The sequence below is a fragment of the Meles meles genome, chromosome 20, assembly GCF_922984935.1.
Source record: "Meles meles chromosome 20, mMelMel3.1 paternal haplotype, whole genome shotgun sequence".
NCBI classification, from domain to species: domain Eukaryota; kingdom Metazoa; phylum Chordata; class Mammalia; order Carnivora; family Mustelidae; genus Meles; species Meles meles.
This window is the reverse complement of record NC_060085.1, coordinates 37,347,573-37,366,286: the sequence shown is the minus strand read 5'-3', so window position 1 is coordinate 37,366,286 and position 18,714 is coordinate 37,347,573. Positions and strand designations below refer to the sequence as shown.

The window sequence follows — 18,714 nt, the reverse complement described above, 5'->3', positions numbered from 1 at the left end:
AGGTACCCATAAGTATTTATTTATTTATTTATTTGTCTAATTCATTTTTAAAGTAATTTCTGTGCCCGGTATAGGGCTCGAACTCATGGCCCCAAGACCAAGAGTCACATGCTCTGCCAACTAAACCAGCCAGATGCCCCTGCATATACATTTTTATGAAATGGATTTTGAAGTTGTTTTTTTTTTTTAATTTTATTTATTTATCTGACAGAGACAGAGATCACAAGTAAGCAAAGAGGCAGGCAGGGTGGAGGGGAAGTATGCTCCCCGCTGAGCAGAGAGCCCAATGAGGGGCTCCATCCCAGGACCCTGAGATCATGAGCTGAGCCGAAGGCTGAGGCTTAACCCACTGAGCCATGCAGGTGCCCCTGGATTTTGAGTTTTATATGGGTAAAAAGACTAGTCTTAAGTTACTTTTTTTTTTTTTTAGATTTTTATTTATTTATTTGACAGATAGAGATCACAAGTAGGGAGAGAGGCAGGCAGAGAGAGAGAGAGGAGGAAGCAGGCTCCCTGCCAAGCAGAGAGCCCGATGCGGGGCTCGATCCCAGGACCCTGGGATCATGACCTGAGCGAAAGGCAGAGGCTTTAACCCACTGAGCCACCCAGGCGCCCCATTTTTTTTTTTTTTTTTTTTTTAGATTTTTATTTATTTATTTGACAGATAGAGATCACAAGTAGGGAGAGAGGCAGGCAGAGAGAGAGAGAGGAGGAAGCATTAAGTTACTTTTTAAAGAGCTTAGTTTATTTCTTTGTGTAGTAAAGTTGCTACAGACATTTCCACTGGGTCATTATATTCAACATGAGCTTTTTAGGCACTTTTGCTTTGTGTTTCAGGTAAGAAAAACTGTAGCCTCAAAAGGAAAAGGGAAGTTTAGCGGTTTGGTTCCCCCCCCCCATTTTTTTTCAAAGTGTCCTAGAAGCCTAGGGATGCCCCCACACCAGGCATACGCAGCTTCCGTCTTCAAGGGAGCTCAGCGACTGGTCTGCTCTGGGAAGCGCGGGTAGCCATCGTTTGCTAATTGCCTGCCCCCCAGTGTCAGAATGGCAGGTGGCTGGTCGTCACTGTGAGCATGTTCCTAGTTAGCTGCAAACAGGTGCACACATTTGCCGGGGGTGGCTGTTTCCACACAAGTGCTCCCGCACACACAAAGGGTAGCCTCGTTTTTGCCAACCATGTGGCTTTCTCAAAAAGGAGTGAGGTTGGCACATTCCTCCAGGGCTTTTGAGGTCAGTGAATAAAAACAACAGCCCAAGAAAGGGGGCTTGAGACTGCCAAAGGGACATGGCCTGAAACATAGTTGCAGGAGCGAAATGATGGGTCATGGGCTGCCTCCTTCTAGAAGGCCATCAGCGTAGGACTCTGGAATACCTAATGGAGGCGTTCTGCCTAGATCAGACGCTGCATGAGCACGTTCTTCAGTGTGACAGCGAATTCCTGCTGAGGATGAAGACAAGGAATTCCGGTTTAGTTACTGAGAAGTAACCAGTCTTGGAGATTTATGGGTTTTCTCTCTGGCCAGGACCTGGGGAAATCAGTCCGTCTTGGCAATTCTGGTCAAGTGCATCTTTCAAATAACACTTCCTTTGCCATTAAGGTCAAGAACGCCCAGTCAGGGTGAGTGCATTTAGCGCCGGGGAAAGGCAGAGACATCTCCATCCAGGGCTGCTCACCTCCCAGCTGCTTTGGGGCCCTCCCTCTGGATTCTGAGGTTGATCCCGATTCATATAAACCAAACCTCTTGCCCTGCGCCGCCTGGGGAGGGGCCCGTCTCCGCAGAAGCTCAGTCAACCCGCCTGGCCTCCGACTCCCCAGCACATTCCCCAGGGCTGGGTTCTTTCCAGGGCGAACCAATCAGCACTCAGCTACTACCAGTCCACTCAGACGTGAAATCCTTCTTGGCCCCGAACTCTGGAAATGATCGGGATTAACCTTAGAATAACGCGCCAGTGTTTCTAACACCCTGGTAGGTTGACTTTTTGGTTCGTCAGTTACCACCTCTTGCCTTTGGAAGCGCCGCAGCTCTCCCCCTCCAAAGGGCGGTGAATGGGCTGCGATAACCGCATTGGATGTAGTTTCTGGTGAGGATTATATCACGCAGAAGAGTGCCTAAAACATGTGTGTTTGGTTTAAAGAACAAATCAGAGAGTGCACAGCTACGTAACCACACCCAAGAAGGAATGTTGCCAGGACCCCACCCCACCCCCAGCCAGGACCCCACCCCACCCCCATTGTGTACCGTGCCCCTCCCCCCTTCAGTTAAATCCTCTTTCCCCGGAAGTACTCTGACTCTGTTGTACATATTTTTTTGTTTTGCTTTCTACTTTTAACACCTAAATATGAATCTCTAGTTTCATTTTGCTTATTTTTTAAAAAGATTTTATTTGTTTATTTGAGAGAGAGCACGAGCTGGGGGGAAGTCTAAGCAGAGAGCCCCGCATGGGGCTCAGTCCCAGGACCTGAAGATCATGATCCCAGCCAAAGGCTGCCACTAAATGGACTGAGCCAGCCAGGAGCCCCTATTTTGCTTATTTTAGAGCATGGGATTGTGAAGTGTGTATTATTTGGGGTCTTGCTTCTTTGCTTACTATTTGCGAATTTCATCACGTGTGAAGCTGTGGTGTATTTTCTTTGCTATATGGTATTCCTTTGTTTGAATACACTACAGTTCTATCATTCCTATTGAGATATTTGAGTTGTTTCCTTATTGGTTTTCTCGGGTTTTGGTTGTTTCATGTTTTTATTTAAATTCTAGCTGGTTAACATATGGTGTAATACTGGTTTTAGGAGGAGAATTTAGTGATTCATCACTTACATACAACACCCAGTGCTCATCATAACAAGTGCCCTCCTTAATGTCCATCATTTAGCTCTCCCCCGCCAACCTTATTTGTCTTTTTGTGAGCAATGCTGCTATAAAGTTTACTCTTTTGTGTAAGTTTCTCGGGATATACCTAAGAAAGGATCTCTGTGTGTAGGATATGCAAATTTCCAAAATGATCATGCTGATTAACATTCCCACTAGCAATGGATGAAGTTTCTACTGCCCTACACCTTCATGTAGACTAGGTATTATCAGAGTTTTAAGTTTGGTAGTCTTATACATAGTAATGATTCATTGAGGGCTTAATTTGTGTTTCCCTGGGTACTTATGAAACTGAGCACTTGATTCTGTCTGTTGGTCATAGGGTTTCTACTTCTGTGCACTGTTTGCTTTTCTGTTAGGCTGCCTGTCTCAGCCATCTTTGAGTCCTTCTGGGACTCTCTCTTAATGTTGATAGCTAATGTCCACGGCTCCATTATCTCAATATCTGTGGTGGCTTGTTAGAAATGGGCTATTAAATGGGTTCTTACAGGAGAGTGATGTTATAAGGGAAAGGATGTTTCTGCAAAAGCACAAATGACTAAATATGTAGAGGTACCTTAGGAACCTTTTCTAATACAAAAAAATAAGGCTTTGTCCTTTCCTGAGAATATAATCATTTGGGATGTGGTCCAGATTTCACATTTGTCAAAATCACTTCTATAACTCTTTTATTTTTGCACTACTGACAATTTGCACTGTTAATAAATTTTTTGAAACTGGAAACCAGGGTGAGGAGCTGAGAAAGTCATCTCCCTGTCCATTCTATACTAATAGCTTATGTCACAAATTGCAGAGCGAGAGTGATGGCCTGTGGTACGTTTTATATCTAGCCTGCACAGTGTTTTCGTTTTTATTTATTTTTTTTTTAAAGATTTATTTATTTGACAGAGAGAAATCACAAGAGAGGCAGGCAGAGAGAGAGGAAGGGAAGCAGGCTCTCCGCTGAGCAGAGAGCCCGATGTGGGACTCGATCCCAGGACCCCGAGATCATGACCCGAGCTGAAGGCAGCGGCTTAACCCACTGAGCCACCCAGGCGCCCTTTATTTTTGTTTTTTTGGGTTTTTTTGTTTGTTTGCTTCTTGGTGGAGACAGTATTTTAAAATTAGATATCTTACATAAAACTCTGAGATTTTTGCCTTAATTGTTGGGGGGAAAATGTAATCATTAGGCAATAGTGGTTCCACATTCCCGCGTGGCAGAAATTACGTGGATCTAAGTGGTGGTTCCCTATCAGCATTGGAGTCAGATTATGTTTTCCCCCATATTCAGTCTCTCTCTCTTCCGTATCATTAGAGTTTGTAGCTGTGGCTGTCCCAGAAAAGACTCTGTATTGCAATGTCCTTTGCCTTAAGCATAGCTGTATGATTGTTCTGGCCAATAGACTTAGGGAAAGCGAACAGATTTCATGTTCTGCCCCTGAATAATGGGTTTGTCCTCCCTCATTGTTGTTCCTTGACCTAATGGCTGAAATGTCGCCACGGTGACACAGTGATGGGCTGTCTTGGACCAGGTAAGGGATAGCAACAAGAGAAGAGTTTGGGGCCCTGGATATGTCACCAATCAAAATGTTGATCTCTGTCACATATGGTCAAGTCCAGTCCATATCCTGAGTAATACTGCAAATGTATTTTACTGCAAATACTGAAAATGGGCAACATTTTCCTTTTCTTCATAGTCTTCACCATTCTTAACTGTGTTTCTGTTTCTTTTTTTTTCTTTTCTTTCCCTTTTTTTTTTTTTTAAGATTTTACTTACTCACTTGAGTGAGAGAGAGAGAGTACACTCCTAAGTGGGGGGGGGGGGTAGGGAGAGGGCGAAGCAGACTCCCCATTGAGCAGGGAGCCTGACATGGAGCTCCGTCTCAGGACCCTGAGATCATGACCCAAGCTGAAGGCAAATGCTTAACCCACTGAGCCACCCGGGCGCCTGGTGTTCTTGTTTCTAATACTGATTCTGACTTGCCTATTTTTGGTTTTGTTTTTGTTTTAAATTTTATTTATTTGACAGAGAGAGACACAGTGAGAGAGGGAAAACAAGCAGAGGGAGTGGGAGAGGGAGAATCAGGCTTCCTGCTGAGCAGGGGGCTCAATCCCAGGACCGTGGGATCATGACCTGAGCCAAAGGCAGATGCTTAATGACTGAGACACACAGGCACCCCTGACTTGCCAGTTTTTAGCTAGCTTAGATAGTTGAATGCCTAATGCCTCTCTCACTTGGCTTTTGATAGGCATTTGTACCTAAGGGCTATTTTTTTTTTTTTTAAGATTTATTTATTTGACGGAGAGAAATCACAAGAGAGGCAGGCAGAGAGAGAGGAAGGGAAGCAGGCTCTCCGCTGAGCAGAGAGCCCGATGTGGGACTCGATCCCAGGACCCCGAGATCATGACCTGAGCTGAAGGCAGCGGCTTAACCCACTGAGCCACCCAGCCCCCCCCCCAAGGGCTATTTTTATTGGGATATCTATAGTCTAAGAGTGCCACGAGAATTTCATTAGGTCTAAAAGATACAATTAGAAGTTTTAGGGCTGGATTAGAAAAAACTTTATAATAATTTGAGTCAGGTCTTTCAAACTCAACATTGTGGGACGCCTGGGTGGCTCAGTGGGTTGAGCCTCTGCTTTTGGCTCTAGTTGTGGTCTCAGGGTCATGGGATGGAGTCCTGAGTTGGGCTCTCTGCTCGGCGGGGAGCCTGCTTCCTCCTCTCTCTCTCTCTGCCTATCTCTCTGCCTGTGATCTCTCTCTGTCAAACTCAACATTGCTAACATTTGGGGCAGGATAATTCTTTGTTGTTGGGGCTCTGTTCTTTGTATTATAGGAAACAGAGCAGCCATCCTGGCCTCTGCTCAGGAGATGCCAGTAATGCCTCCTTTCAGCTGTGACTATGAAAAATGTCTTAATGTGACTATGAAAATGTCTAAGCCTAGCTGTCTCAGTCAGTAGAGCATGCAACTCTTGATCTCAGGGTTGTAAGTTCGAGCCCCACACTAGCTGTAGAGATTACTTAAAAACTTAAATCTTTTAAAAAAAGAAAAAGTCTTAATGGAGTACCTGGGTGGCTCAGTCAGCTAAGCGTCTGCCTTCAGCTCAAGTCATGATCCCAAGGTCCTGGGATGGAGTCCCACATCAAGCTCCCTGCTCAGCATGGGGTCTGCTTCTCCCTCTCTCTCTGTTCCTTCCCCTGCTCACGATCTCTCTCGCTATCTCTTTCTCTCTCAGATAAATAAATAAATAAAATCTTTAAAAAAATGTCATAAGACATTGCCAAGTGCCCTCTGAGGAGCAAAGCCACACAGGTTAAAAGCCACTAAAGTGTATTTCTTTCTTTCTTTTTCTTTATTTTCTGAATTAATATACCTTATTATTTTAGAGCAGTTTTAAGTTTCCAGAAAATTTGAGTGGAAAGTACGGAGTTCCCATCTACCCTCTTTTTCTTTCCCCTTCATGTCCCACCCCCAACAGTTTACCCTCCTATTAAATCTTGCACTAGTGGGGTACATTTGTTACAATTGAGTCAATATTATTACATAATTATTAACTAAAGTCCCTAGTTAAGTTAGGATTCAGTCTGTGTTGTACGAATTTATAAATTTGGACGAATGCGTAATATCATGTGTGTCATTACAGTATTATTCAGAATAGCTGAACTGCCCCCAAATCCCTTGGGCTCTACCTATTCAGATAAACTCCTTTTAAAGTAGTCTAAACTCTGCTTAAAACGATCCCTAAGCTGTATCCCTATTGATGCACATTTTGGTTGCTTCCCGGCAATTGACGGTTCCCCAGAAAAGTCTTCGTGAGTGAATACTCATTGTTACTTAGGATACCGGCCCATGAGTGATCTTTGGTGCTATATTGATTCATTCAACCCCCACATCCAGATGAAGAGCATCTTACCACATCTTATAACCACGTCTTATAACTGGGGTGGTTCTAACTGTAGCCGCCCCCCCCAACACCTGTGGGTTCACTTTCCACAGTTTCAGTTGCCCATAGTCCGGGAGAGATGATCCTCCTGACAAATCGTCAGAAGGTCCCTAGTAGCCTAATGCTAGGTCTCAATGCCTTGGTTGTTCCCCTCATGGCATCTCCTCATCTCATGTCATCGTATGAAGAATGGTGAATATAGGACAATAAGGTATTTTTAGAGAAAGAACAATGTTCATTTAAGTTTTATTACAGTACATTGTTAAATTGTCTATTCTGTTGTGGTTTTTTTTTTAAGTTTTTATTTATTTATTTGACAGAGAGATCACAAATAGGCAGAGAAGCAGGCGGAAGAGGGGGGCGGGAAACAGGCTCCCCGCTGAGCAGAGAGCCCTATACAGGGCTCGATCCCAGGACCCTGAGATCATAATCCGAGCCAAAGGTGGAGGCTTAACCCACTGAGTCACCCAGGCACCCCTATTTTATTATTATTATTATTTTTAATCTCTTACTATGCCTAATTTACAAATTAAACTTTACCATGGGTATGTATATATAGGAGAAAAGACAGTATATAGGGTTTGGTACTATTTGTGGTTTCAGACATCCACTGGAAGTCTGGGAGTGTATATCCTGTGGATAAGGGGGGACTATTTTATAGTTCAAATTACTCATGACAGTTCCTTGAAGGGTGTCTGTATGGCTCAGTGGGTGAGTGGTTGATCTCAGCTCAGATCATGATTTCAGGGTCCTGGGATCTGGCCCCGTGTCAGACTCAGCCCTCAGCAGGAAATCTTCTTGAGATTCTCTCTCCCTCTTTCTCTGCTCCAACTCCTCTAAAATAAATTAATAAATCTTGAAAAGAAAAGAAGAGAAATTCCTTGAAAAGATGACATGTCAAAGACCAGGGTTTATCTTTCAATAAATCCAACACAGGGAGTAGTTTTCTTCTGTTGAAACACATAGCTGTTTCTTTAGTTAGGCACTAACATGTAACTTGCTGGTGTTTACCAAGCATATACTAAATGCTTAAGTTCTAGAAAAATCTCAGTGTTGTGAGATGCTGGTGCTTTGAGGACACAGGAACTGAAGCCTTCTTAAAGGGCCTCAATGTCAGTCGTCCCATTTACTCTCAGGGAGCTCACTGAATAGAATGATGGATAAAATCTCTCCCTTACTTCTATCCCCTCCTTTCTCTTTTGCTTCCGCATACTAAGTGTATAGTATGTACTCGATACATACTTGCTAAAAGAGTAAATGAAGTAAATAGCAGCTTCTACTTTAGTGAGTAGATGGCCACAAAGTTAACAATAACCCAAAGAGGTAACTGAGTGCTAGGCTGACTCCTTGGAACATGGCATATAGTTCACATGGACCCAGAAGATAATAATACATATGTCATTGGTGGTGACAATGAATAACAAAAAGTGTTGTCCTTAGCCTATCATTTAGAATATGTACATGTATTTTCCCTTCACAAAAAAAACTCCCAAGCCAACTTCTCTGAAAAAGGAAATGGGATTTGAAGGACAGAGCATAAAAGAAATTATTAAGAAGAAAAATAAATATCATTACTGAGAGTTGACAGATGACCTTTAATATGAATAAATTGGATTGTGGTATATTTTGGTTTTCAGGAAGCCCAAACCTGTTTTCCAAGATTGTCAATGTGGTTAAGCCATACTGCTTAGATTTCAAATGAATAGAAAGATTTATTCTTACGTAAGAGCAGGAGCCAAGTGACTTTTTATTTCCTGTAGCAATTTGTAAAGCAGGATCTTTAACCTTTAGGAAGGGCCACAGCCTTCCTTTTGAAATGTAATGTTGACAGGTGCAAATCATAGGGTCTCCAATCCAGGTGACACTCAACTCTTGGTTCTTACTGGAAGACAGTAAGCGTATGTACAGTTTGCTCGGTGGGTTCACTTGACTGCCCTGTAACACAGTCAGGAAATGTGATGGTAAAGCCAAAAAACAAAATTAGACAGTGAAAGAGAACCACTTATATCAAGCCTGCTCTGGTGACAGGAGTGAGCAATTTCTAATATAGCACAGTACAGTGAGGGTCAAATAAAACCTGTCTGCAGGCCATGCCTGGTTCCCCAGATTAATCTGTAAGAATTGACCTGTGAGTGTTGAATGACTGCTTTGGGAAGAGATTCACCGTGCTTGGGTTTGGTCCTCCGGGTGGGGGCTTCATTTCTTTGAGTGTGAATCATTGGGGCAAACCCCAGGGAAGCTAATGTGAAAATTGCATGAATGATGGCTCTTGAAACTAATTGGTTCAGTGTTTTCATTTGTAACTAGCAGGTGATCCTGGGATCATGACTTGAGCCAAAGGCAGACACTTAACCAACTGAGCCACCAGGTGCCCCTATATAAACTTTTTTATTGAATTGATATCTATTATGAAAAATTGGTGATACTACCCGAGTGGTTTTGTGATAACCAACATTCCAACAGCATTATGTGTCCACTAAAGGTCATTATGAGGGTGCTATAGGGACACAGAAAAAGTATGTGAAGAAATTTGAAGAATGCTGTGTAAAAATGGAATATCCATCATAATAATAATTATGTAATGGAACAGATACACATAAGAAATATACAATGAAAATGGCTGCAAGTTTATCAGGAGAGTAAGGAAAAGAGGATTATGACACCTGAATACTGTAATTTTAATTTTTTTTTTTTTTGTCTTTTTAAAAACTTCAAAATATCAAATGGCTTGGGGTGGGGGTTCCGTTGGCGGCTCTCTCTAATTGAATCCTTAGCCTTACGTGTGTACTGATGGTATTTGGCTATAGCCCAGTATCCTGTGGTTATTTAGCAGATTTCCTCTGGTGGCCAGGTTGGATGCTATTTTAGGTAATGGTGACTGACATTACTGTATTCCTCTTCTTTTCAGTGATGAAAATGCCAGGAAAGATTTAAAGACCCTACCAGCCTTTCCCACCAAAACTCTTCAGGAGCACCCATCCCTTGCTTACTGGTAAGCCAAAGCAGGACGACAGGTGACCCTGCTATCATAGCCTCCACTGAGAAATGCGTGCTTTTCAAGAAATTAAAAGAAACGTAAGTGAAGAAAGTATCCCATAGCCCATCGCGTGCGTCTGAGCTGCTATAAGGACCTTGGTCCTTTTCTTGAAAGGGTCTTGTCGAAGCTTACTGGGGATCATTGTACCAAGATGGTTGGTCGTTTGTGAAGTGTGGCTTCGTGTCTTCTCACTCACGTGTGTTGAAGGTCTGTAGAGGGAGCTTTTTTTTTAAGCAGTTACTCTTTTTTTTTTAAATTAATTATTTTTGTAGAGGGGGCTTTTAAGTGAACGTAATGCTCAATATATGTGCAGTCACTGGGTAATGTGGCCCTAATCTAGCAGAGTGCAATATCCATGCTATAAAATACAGATTTCTGTGGATAGAGGTTTTCTTAATGGCCAGAAACTACCTAACTGATCAGAGGTTTCTTCTGTGGCCAAAAATTGTTGTATATTTTAAGTAGTTCTGTTTATATTTTAATGAATCCATAGCATCTATTTTCCATACAGTGTTTTTCCTTGAAAAGTACTCCCCCGCCCAACTTTGAATTGGTTACGTCCCCTTGAAATAGAGTTTCCTTGATTTATGGTTCGGAATCCTGAAGATAGTTTTCCTTTCCACTGAAAAACTGATTACAAAATAAATACTCAACATGAATAACTTTCATAGGAGAGGTGAAATGCATTTCCCACAGAAAGAGCAAAAGTGAGTCCTGAGACCGTGTTGCTTCCTGAGTCTGGAACCTTCCAAACCTATTATTGTTAAATGATAGTTTCTGGGTGGGGGGGACCATTTACTGCTAATTACTGGTTGTGTAGAGATAAAAACATTTACCCTTCTAGGTTATACTTGAGATATGACAGGTATCTATCTGTAAGTAGGGTACAGTAGCTGAGTGATAATCAAAGGTGACACACTTCAACATAATTCTTACCTTTCTAGTCAAGTTTTTTTTTTAAGTTTTTGGGTTTTTTTTTAAGTTTTTGGGTTTTTTACTAAATCTCTGCTCCCCAGTATGGGGTTCGAACTCACAACCCCAAGATCAAGAGTAACATGTTCTACCCACTGAGCCAGCCAGGTGCCCCTCTAGTTAATAGGTGTTATCCTGGGACAGTAATGAAGGGTTTTCTCTGAAAGCAGTGTTTCCCAAGTAGCGAGTGACAGGAGAGTATTTGGGGTTGTACACAAGACTCAGAACAGTTTAATCCTTTCTAAATCTTTGTGGATAATTTAAGGAAATGCCTTTAACATTTGCTGATCTCTTTTTTTAAGCCTTTTAATTTCCCTAGAAAGGCTCACTAATTAGCATTAATAACATTATTTTGTATTTATTTTTATCTCATTCAATTATGGCAAAGAATAAGTTTTTCATTTGATGAATTGATATTCTCTTTCCTTTTCCAATAAAGTTTTTAAAAAGTATTGATATATTTATATATCATACAAAATATAAGTAAAGTCTTGATGAGGTAGCCAAATGTCTGAGGTTCAGGAATGAGTGTCCTACAGAAACTAAAGTTAGCCAGTTTCTGTCTCCCAAACAAGTTGGTAAAGGTCTTTTTTCTCCAGTTTTTCAACAAACCACCCGAGAATCTTGAAATTGAGTCCGTACCTCATATAATCGTACATTGCCATTTTTTTCATTCCTTGTTTTACAGTGAGGACAGGGTAATTGAGCATTATTTGAAAATCAAAGGTCTGACTCGGGGTCAAGCTGTGGTCCAGTAAGTATCTACCCACTTTTGCTTAGATAGAATTTTAATGCATTCTGTTTGAAGAAGTCATCTGAAATGATTTCCTTTGTGTAGTGTGTGTGTATGTTTCATCCCCATCTGGTTAGAAAAGCCTTGTTATGAATTATAAAAATGCCTTGAGTCATTCTCCTGTTGCTGTCATCAATTCAGATATTTTCCAGAGTTAGGCAGGTGGCAAAACTGAGAAGTGCAGGCCAGATGTTGGGGCGATAGGGAATGGTGGAGACTGAAGTAAACTGGAGAGCTGTTACCCTGAGTAGAGGCAAAGTTATTCAGTCTCAGCAGGCCTAAAGCTCTCAGAGCTGATAGTTTCCAAGAAAAGGTGGAAATTCTGATTTTTAAAATCCAGTTTTAAACATTGCAAAGTAATTTTAAGAAAATTGTATTACAATGCAACCCAAACAAAACTCGTGTGGAGGCCATATTTGGTTGCCCGGTTTGTGACTCTACTTTGGGTGGAGCATACAGTGTTGGTGTTGGATAAGCTATGTCTGTCTGCATGTTAACAAGAACAGACCATAGTGATATATTTCTGCATTTTAGATTTACAGAGTTGCTATTCATTTGTTTGTTTGTTTGTTTTTTAAAGATATATTAAAATAAGCAGGGAGCCCTGATGCTGGGCTCAGTTCCAGGACTCTGAGATCATGAACTGAACCCAAACCAAGAGTCAGAGACTTAACCGACTGAGCCATCCAGGCACCCCCACCATCCATTTATAAACAATAGTTCAGAAGCTATGTTAAAGTTTTAAAATTATAAGAACTGGGGCACCTGGGTGGCTCAGTGGGTTAAAGCCTCTGCCTTCAGCTCAGGTCATGATCTCAGGGTCCTGGGATCCAGCCCCGCATCGGGCTCTCTGCTCGGCGGGGAGCCTGCTTTCCCCTCTCTCTCTGCTTGCCTCTCTGCCTCCTTGGGATCTCTCCCTCTGTCAAATAAATAAATAAAATCTTTAAAAAATTAAAATTATAAGAACTAAATTTATAATTTTATAATTTTAAAATTATAAAAACAAATATAACCTTTTACTGTGGTAATTATAGAATAACTTTTATGTCCAAAGACATTCTTTTAAAAACCCACTGAATACAGCTCAGAGCCTGTGAGAACTGAAATAAGGACCTAGAGACTGCCTTTCCTCTCCCTGGTCAATGTATAGCTTTCCCTCACAACCTCTACCTCTTGCACTGATCTCCTTTTGATCACAGCACACCTTCTGTGGTCTTAAGGCAGAAATCAAAAGTGAGCAGTCCTGAAGTTCGGTCGTGGACATTTGTGCCTGTTTTCAAGGGGGAGGGTGAAGAGGAGTAACAGATTCCCTGAAGGATTTTAGGTTAGGCTAATGAGCGTGTTATGAAGTGTCCTTGTTTAAGTGCAGAGTCCTTTTCCTTCCCTTGATCTTACTGCTGTGGCTCCAAATAAGAGGCTGACTTAGGGGTTAAGGCTCTGGATGGGGGAATCCCACTCACTTTGTTGGAATCTTGGTTGTGCAGTATATTTGTTGCATGTTCTTGGCACATTTACCTAACCTCTTCTATTCATCTATGCGCAGTCCATTTACTTTTTTAAAAAGCATCAAATTACTGATTACAAAACCCAGAGCATTTAATATTCAAAATGTCATTAAAAAGTCCACTTGTCCTCAACAAGAACCTCAATTCTTCATGAGCAGAGAGGAAGTCTTACATAAAACCTTAGAAGTACACAGTCAATACTTGTTGAATTAGAAATAGTAAATGGAGAAATCATTGTTTTAATTTTTATTTTAGGGGGCATGTTTTTAAAAATCAGATTGATATACAGTAAAATTCATCTTTGTAGGGACGTGTTTCTTAGAGTGTAGACCTAAGAGTTAAGTGTATATTTCTAAGAGTTTACCACAATCAGCAAATGCAATCACTTTATTTTTTTTAACTATTTTTTTTATGTACATATGTATGTAATTTCTAGGCTCAACGTGGTGCTCCAACTCACAGCCCCAATGTCAGGAGCCGTATGCTCTACTGACTGAGCCAGCTAGGTGCCCCACAATTGCTTTATTTTTCACTTGTTATGAGCATGACCCAAAAGTTGATTCTCATTGCTTTGCATCAGTAAGTGCTTAGTTTAAAAAAAAATACTTGCAGGGGCGCCTGAGTGGCTCAGTGGGTTAAAGCCTCCGCCTTCAGCTCAGGCCATGGTCTCGGTGTCCTGGGATCAAGCCCAGCATGGGGCTCTCTGCTCAGCAGGGAGCCTGCTTCCCCCTCTCTCTCTGCCTGCCTCTCTGCCTCCTTGTGATCTCTCTCTGTCAAATAAATAAATAAAATCTTTAAAAAAAAAATACTTCCAAGTTGGGTTTATGATACATGCAGTCCAGTATGTTTCTAAGCCATAGAAATTTTAGTATGCAGAAAATAACATCTCTTATAGCTTTTGGAAATTGAAGTTTTGTTAGCAACTGCCTAACATTTGGGTAAGGTAGGATAGATGACTCCCTAGAGTGGCTTATTCTGTTTCTACTGCAGTGAGAGGCATTAGCCATGGTTGTAATGAGGAAAGTAGATACAAATTGTGTTTCTTTTCTTTTCTTTTTTTTTTTTTTTAAGATTTATTTATTTGAGAGAGTGCGAGCAGGGGGAGGGAGAGAGAACCTTAAGCAGACTCCCTGATGAGCTCAGAGCCCTGTGTAGTCTGGATCTCAGGATCCTGAGAGCATGACCTGAGCCAAAATCTGACTGGCAGAGCCACCCAAGCACCCCACGTATCATATTTCTGTACGGCACTCTTCCCAAAATGGTCCTCTAATTTATTAAGAGATTATAATATATATTCCTTTTTCATAGGTATATGAAAATAGTAGAAGCTCTACCCACCTACGGAGTCCATTATTATGCAGTAAAGGTAAATACTTTTGCATAACAAAGCTTTCCTACCACCCATGTTAGTTTGTGAGTTAATGAATAGCACCAACTTCTAAAATTACATAAATTAATGTGCATATGCATGCAAATTATCTCTATAAATTTCAACATTTAAAAATAATTGATGGGGCGCCTGGGTGGCTCAGTGGGTTAAGCCGCTGCCTTCGGCTCAGGTCATGATCTCAGCGTCCTGGGATCGAGTCCCACATCAGGCTCTCTGCTCGGCAGGGAGCCTGCTTCCCTCTCTCTCTCTCTCTCTGTCTGCCTCTCTGCCTACTTGTAATCTCTCTCTCACTGTCAAATAAATAAATAAAATCTTTAAAAAAAAAAAAAAATAAAAAAAATAAAATAAAAATAATTGATATTCTTAAAAAATAAAAGCCTGATTATACTTTATCATTTGTAGCAAATTATAAAGCTCGTTATTTTTTGTAAAATACTTGCTACATTCAAATGTTCTCCCAAAACCTCTGTGAATCCTAACATACTCAGATTGTTCTCGTTTAGTGCGTCTGGTCTTTTACCTATTTTTGCTGCTGTTTCTCTTCCCCGGTTGTTGACCGCCTAATGCTACCAGATACTCACGTGATAGAGCCTTTATAGGGGAATCATAAACTTGCCACTGTCATTTCAACAGATTCATAAAATTCTCAAATTTTTGCAGGATTTGCAATACCAGTTTTCAGTTGGTAGATTTCATATTTGTGTAGTATTTTCAGGTGCTTTCAAGCAGGGAGAGATTGATTCAGAAATATTTTGAGAGGTTAGGGATAAAGCACCATTAAGAAGGGGGTCTTATTTGAAAGGAGTTTTATCATAGATCAATCTTGAGTGACTTTTCAAGTTATAACAGTATTTGCAATTCAAAATGGGGGGTTAAATAGTAAGTACTTGCATAATGAGGATACCTTGTACTAACAATATGTAGCAATTCAACTTCTGTTTCTCCTGATTCTTAATTTGTTTGCATATGGGTATATGGTTAAGCCTACATTTTTCTTTCCCCGTGTCAATACATCCTTCACTTTGGCAGGACCTAAAAGATAAATTTGTGAAAAAAAAATTCCTCTCCTCCCCATATGTACCTCAAAGTGATGATTCAAACATCCTGCCATTGAATCATACAGTTCTCCAAAAGAGTATTCCCAGGTTCATTGTTAAGTGGGGATTATAAAACATCAGGTTTGGAGCCCCCTTTCTCATCTTTGTAATTCTTTGGAAACTTCTGTGACCATAATAGCTGGTTACTAATCAAGAGAACAGAGAGCTTTCTTCTTCTTTTCAGTTTCTTTTCTTTTCTTTTCTTAGCTTTACACTCAGGATTAATTTTATATTTTCTTTCTTTCCTCCACCTGTTTAATCAAGACAGTAATGATTCATTCTTTTTAATGGCATTAATAGTATTGGTCTGTTTTAACTTACAGATCTTTTTTGAAGGCATTTTAATAGCAAGTTGGGTTTTTAAGTAATTTGTTTGCCAAGACACTTTATTTTGACTTGGTGATATTTGTTAAAGGATGATATTGGTAAATCTTCACCTCTAGAAGACTGAACAATTAGGGCTTGATTCTCATGCTTTTCCATCTTCCAGGATAAACAAGGACTTCCTTGGTGGCTTGGAATCAGCTATAAAGGAATTGGCCAGTATGATCTGCAAGATAAAGTGAAACCTCGGAAAGTAAGTGTGAATCATTGTAGACACATAGGAGAGCTTGAGCTATTCTGGATTTGGAATATTGCTTTAATGGGCACCGAACAGTTTCAGACAAATAACTTTGGTTAGTGAAGCCATGGATTCAGAGTAGGCTCAGGTTAAGTGAAAGATACTTTTTATAACTAATTTATGTACCCTTCACCCAGCAATCATTTATCCTAAGGGAATCAAGTTATGCACAAAGACTTAACTCAAAGGATGTTGACCCCAACTTCATTTATAAATGCATCCAATTAGATTTCTATTTTAAGGTCATAGGAAAAGGAGGATGACATGTGTTTTCCAAATTTTATATATTTTTCTGTTATGTAAGCATTAAATATTTACTTATATACATAATTATATATAATGTTAATATATTTTATATAAAGTATATATAATATACATATTATTAAAGTTATAAATTATATATAATTTTATATGTAAAATTATATATAAAATATTCAAGTTGTTATATAAAGTATGTATATATAATATACATATAATGTACATACATATACATACATACACTTACTGACATTGAATGGATACACAGGTGGATGAATTGTGAAGACATAAGCCAGAGTCTTTGGTGCTGGCTCCTTCTCAGTAATCCAGTTCTGATTGATCTTTTTACTACTGCTGCTATTTTCACTTATCTCTGGTTCACAATTTTCCACACTAAACACGTCTGCTTTTTTTTTTTTTTTTCTTTAAAGAAAAATAAATTATGTGCTGTTTATTAAAGGTCACACTCTCTCTCGGGTTTGGGCATTCTAGACCTAATAAATTACGTTATTTTCAATGTGAACTGGGGCCGTGATGCTCTTTCTCTTGATCCAAGCACAGGCATACATTCCGTTTCTGCCTGTATGAGAATGGATGAGTCCACCTAGACAGCCCCCCGCCTGCCCCTGCCTACTGTGTATTATAATGACAGGAAGGCTTACTCACACTGCCCTGGTTGGTTTTGCCGCCCTCCCTGCACTCTGGTGGCATCGCCGGGCGTCAGTCACAGCAGTGAAACAGTGACCTATAATAGCAGACCATGTGTTATCACACCCCGACATCGCAGCCTTGAATAACTGCTATCATTTCCATCTGTCTCGTGCTTTCATGTCTGTTAGGAAAACAGCCATATTTGTCATGAAGCAGTCTTTGTCATCATACCACCGTGTTCTTCATCTTCTAGGTGGTTTTTCAGCTTTTATCAATGCTCTCAACCTTCCATTGAGTTAAAATAATTAAACTCCTTTTTTCTCCCCATTTTACGGTTGGGAACCTGATGCAGACAACACAGAGAGGTGGCCCAGGGCTCACCCCCTTCTCATGCCAGTCCTGCCCTCCCAGAGCAGACCAGCTGGGCATTGAGGCTTCTTACTGGAAATTCTTGATAAAAATAATAAAGTGTCATTTTGCGACTAATATCCATCTATGTGGGGGACGGGAAGGCTGCATGCATGTAATCGCATAATAAAATGATGTTTCTATAAGCCCTGTGACCAAGATCAGTCAAAGTAAGGTATACTTACTTGATTTCCAGGAGGAATATCAATAATGCTGTCTATACTTGAAAATTTGCCTCTAAGAGCAAATTTCAAAGAAATAATGTTAGAAATGACAGGCTTGCGATTTTTTTCAAAACAATTTTCAAAATCATTTTTATTTATAGTTATTTTTTTTAAAACCAAAAGTTATACAAAGCCATTATAAAAACAAAACAAAATACAAACTACAGAAACATGTCAGTTAAGGGGGGGAGTTCTTCTGCAATGCCCATCCCTTCCCACGGTAACCACGGTCAAAAGAATGACAGTGGTTCATTGAGACTTTGTCAGTGTTTATCCTAAGCTTTCCAGAGAGAGAAATCTTTCTAGACACACTATTTCATCCCATGTCCTATTTCTCCAGGTTACTTTACAAACACCTCTCTCCTCTCTCGTTCAAAAGCTGCCCAGTATCCATTATGTGGAAATACAGAATTCATTTAACTGATCGGCTTTTGATGGACATTATGGTTGTTCGGTGGAGGTCTGTGGTGGGGAGAAGGAGCATAATGAATCCCAATCAATGCAAATAACTAATCCCTAGTTTATCTATTTTATAAAACCAAATTATTACTGATTAGGTTTTCTGGGGGTAGACCTCAACCTTTATTAACATTTTTCAGTAATTTATTTCTCCCCTGAATTTTACTTAAAGAAATAATGTTCAGGAGTCTCACTGGTTTTGCTGAGTCTTGCGTGTCATATGTAACTTAAATCGACGCACAAGTCATCTCTTAGCGAATGTGGCTTCATGAAATTGAGAATCCCACAGAATATAAATGCATCCACTAAAGACAACCAGGCTTTCTCCCAAAATAATGGTGTATTGGAGTCTATGCAGTATCATTTGCAGCAAATTTCCTCTCAGTTGTTTATGACTCACGGTCTTTTTTTACATTCACAGTTTCATATGAATTGGTCAATATTGTTTGACACTGATCACGGTCGGGCTTGGTTGTTCATCCCAGAGTTTAGACAAGGGTCAGAAGA

The 18,714-nt window shown here is 40.4% G+C and overlaps 1 protein-coding gene across 5 annotated transcripts in view; it reads left to right on the top strand.

Annotated features, from left to right (window-relative positions):
- FRMD4B (FERM domain containing 4B) overlaps nt 1-18,714 on the top strand; it is a 219,629-nt gene that overhangs the window by 168,716 nt on the left and 32,199 nt on the right. For all 5 annotated transcript variants that reach the window (XM_045991687.1, XM_045991683.1, XM_045991682.1 and 2 more), the window contains 4 exons: nt 9,700-9,783; nt 11,489-11,554; nt 14,407-14,464; nt 16,076-16,162. In XM_045991687.1, the coding sequence (XP_045847643.1) occupies nt 9,700-9,783; nt 11,489-11,554; nt 14,407-14,464; nt 16,076-16,162 (295 nt within the window). The remainder of the gene's footprint in view (nt 1-9,699; nt 9,784-11,488; nt 11,555-14,406; nt 14,465-16,075; nt 16,163-18,714) is intronic.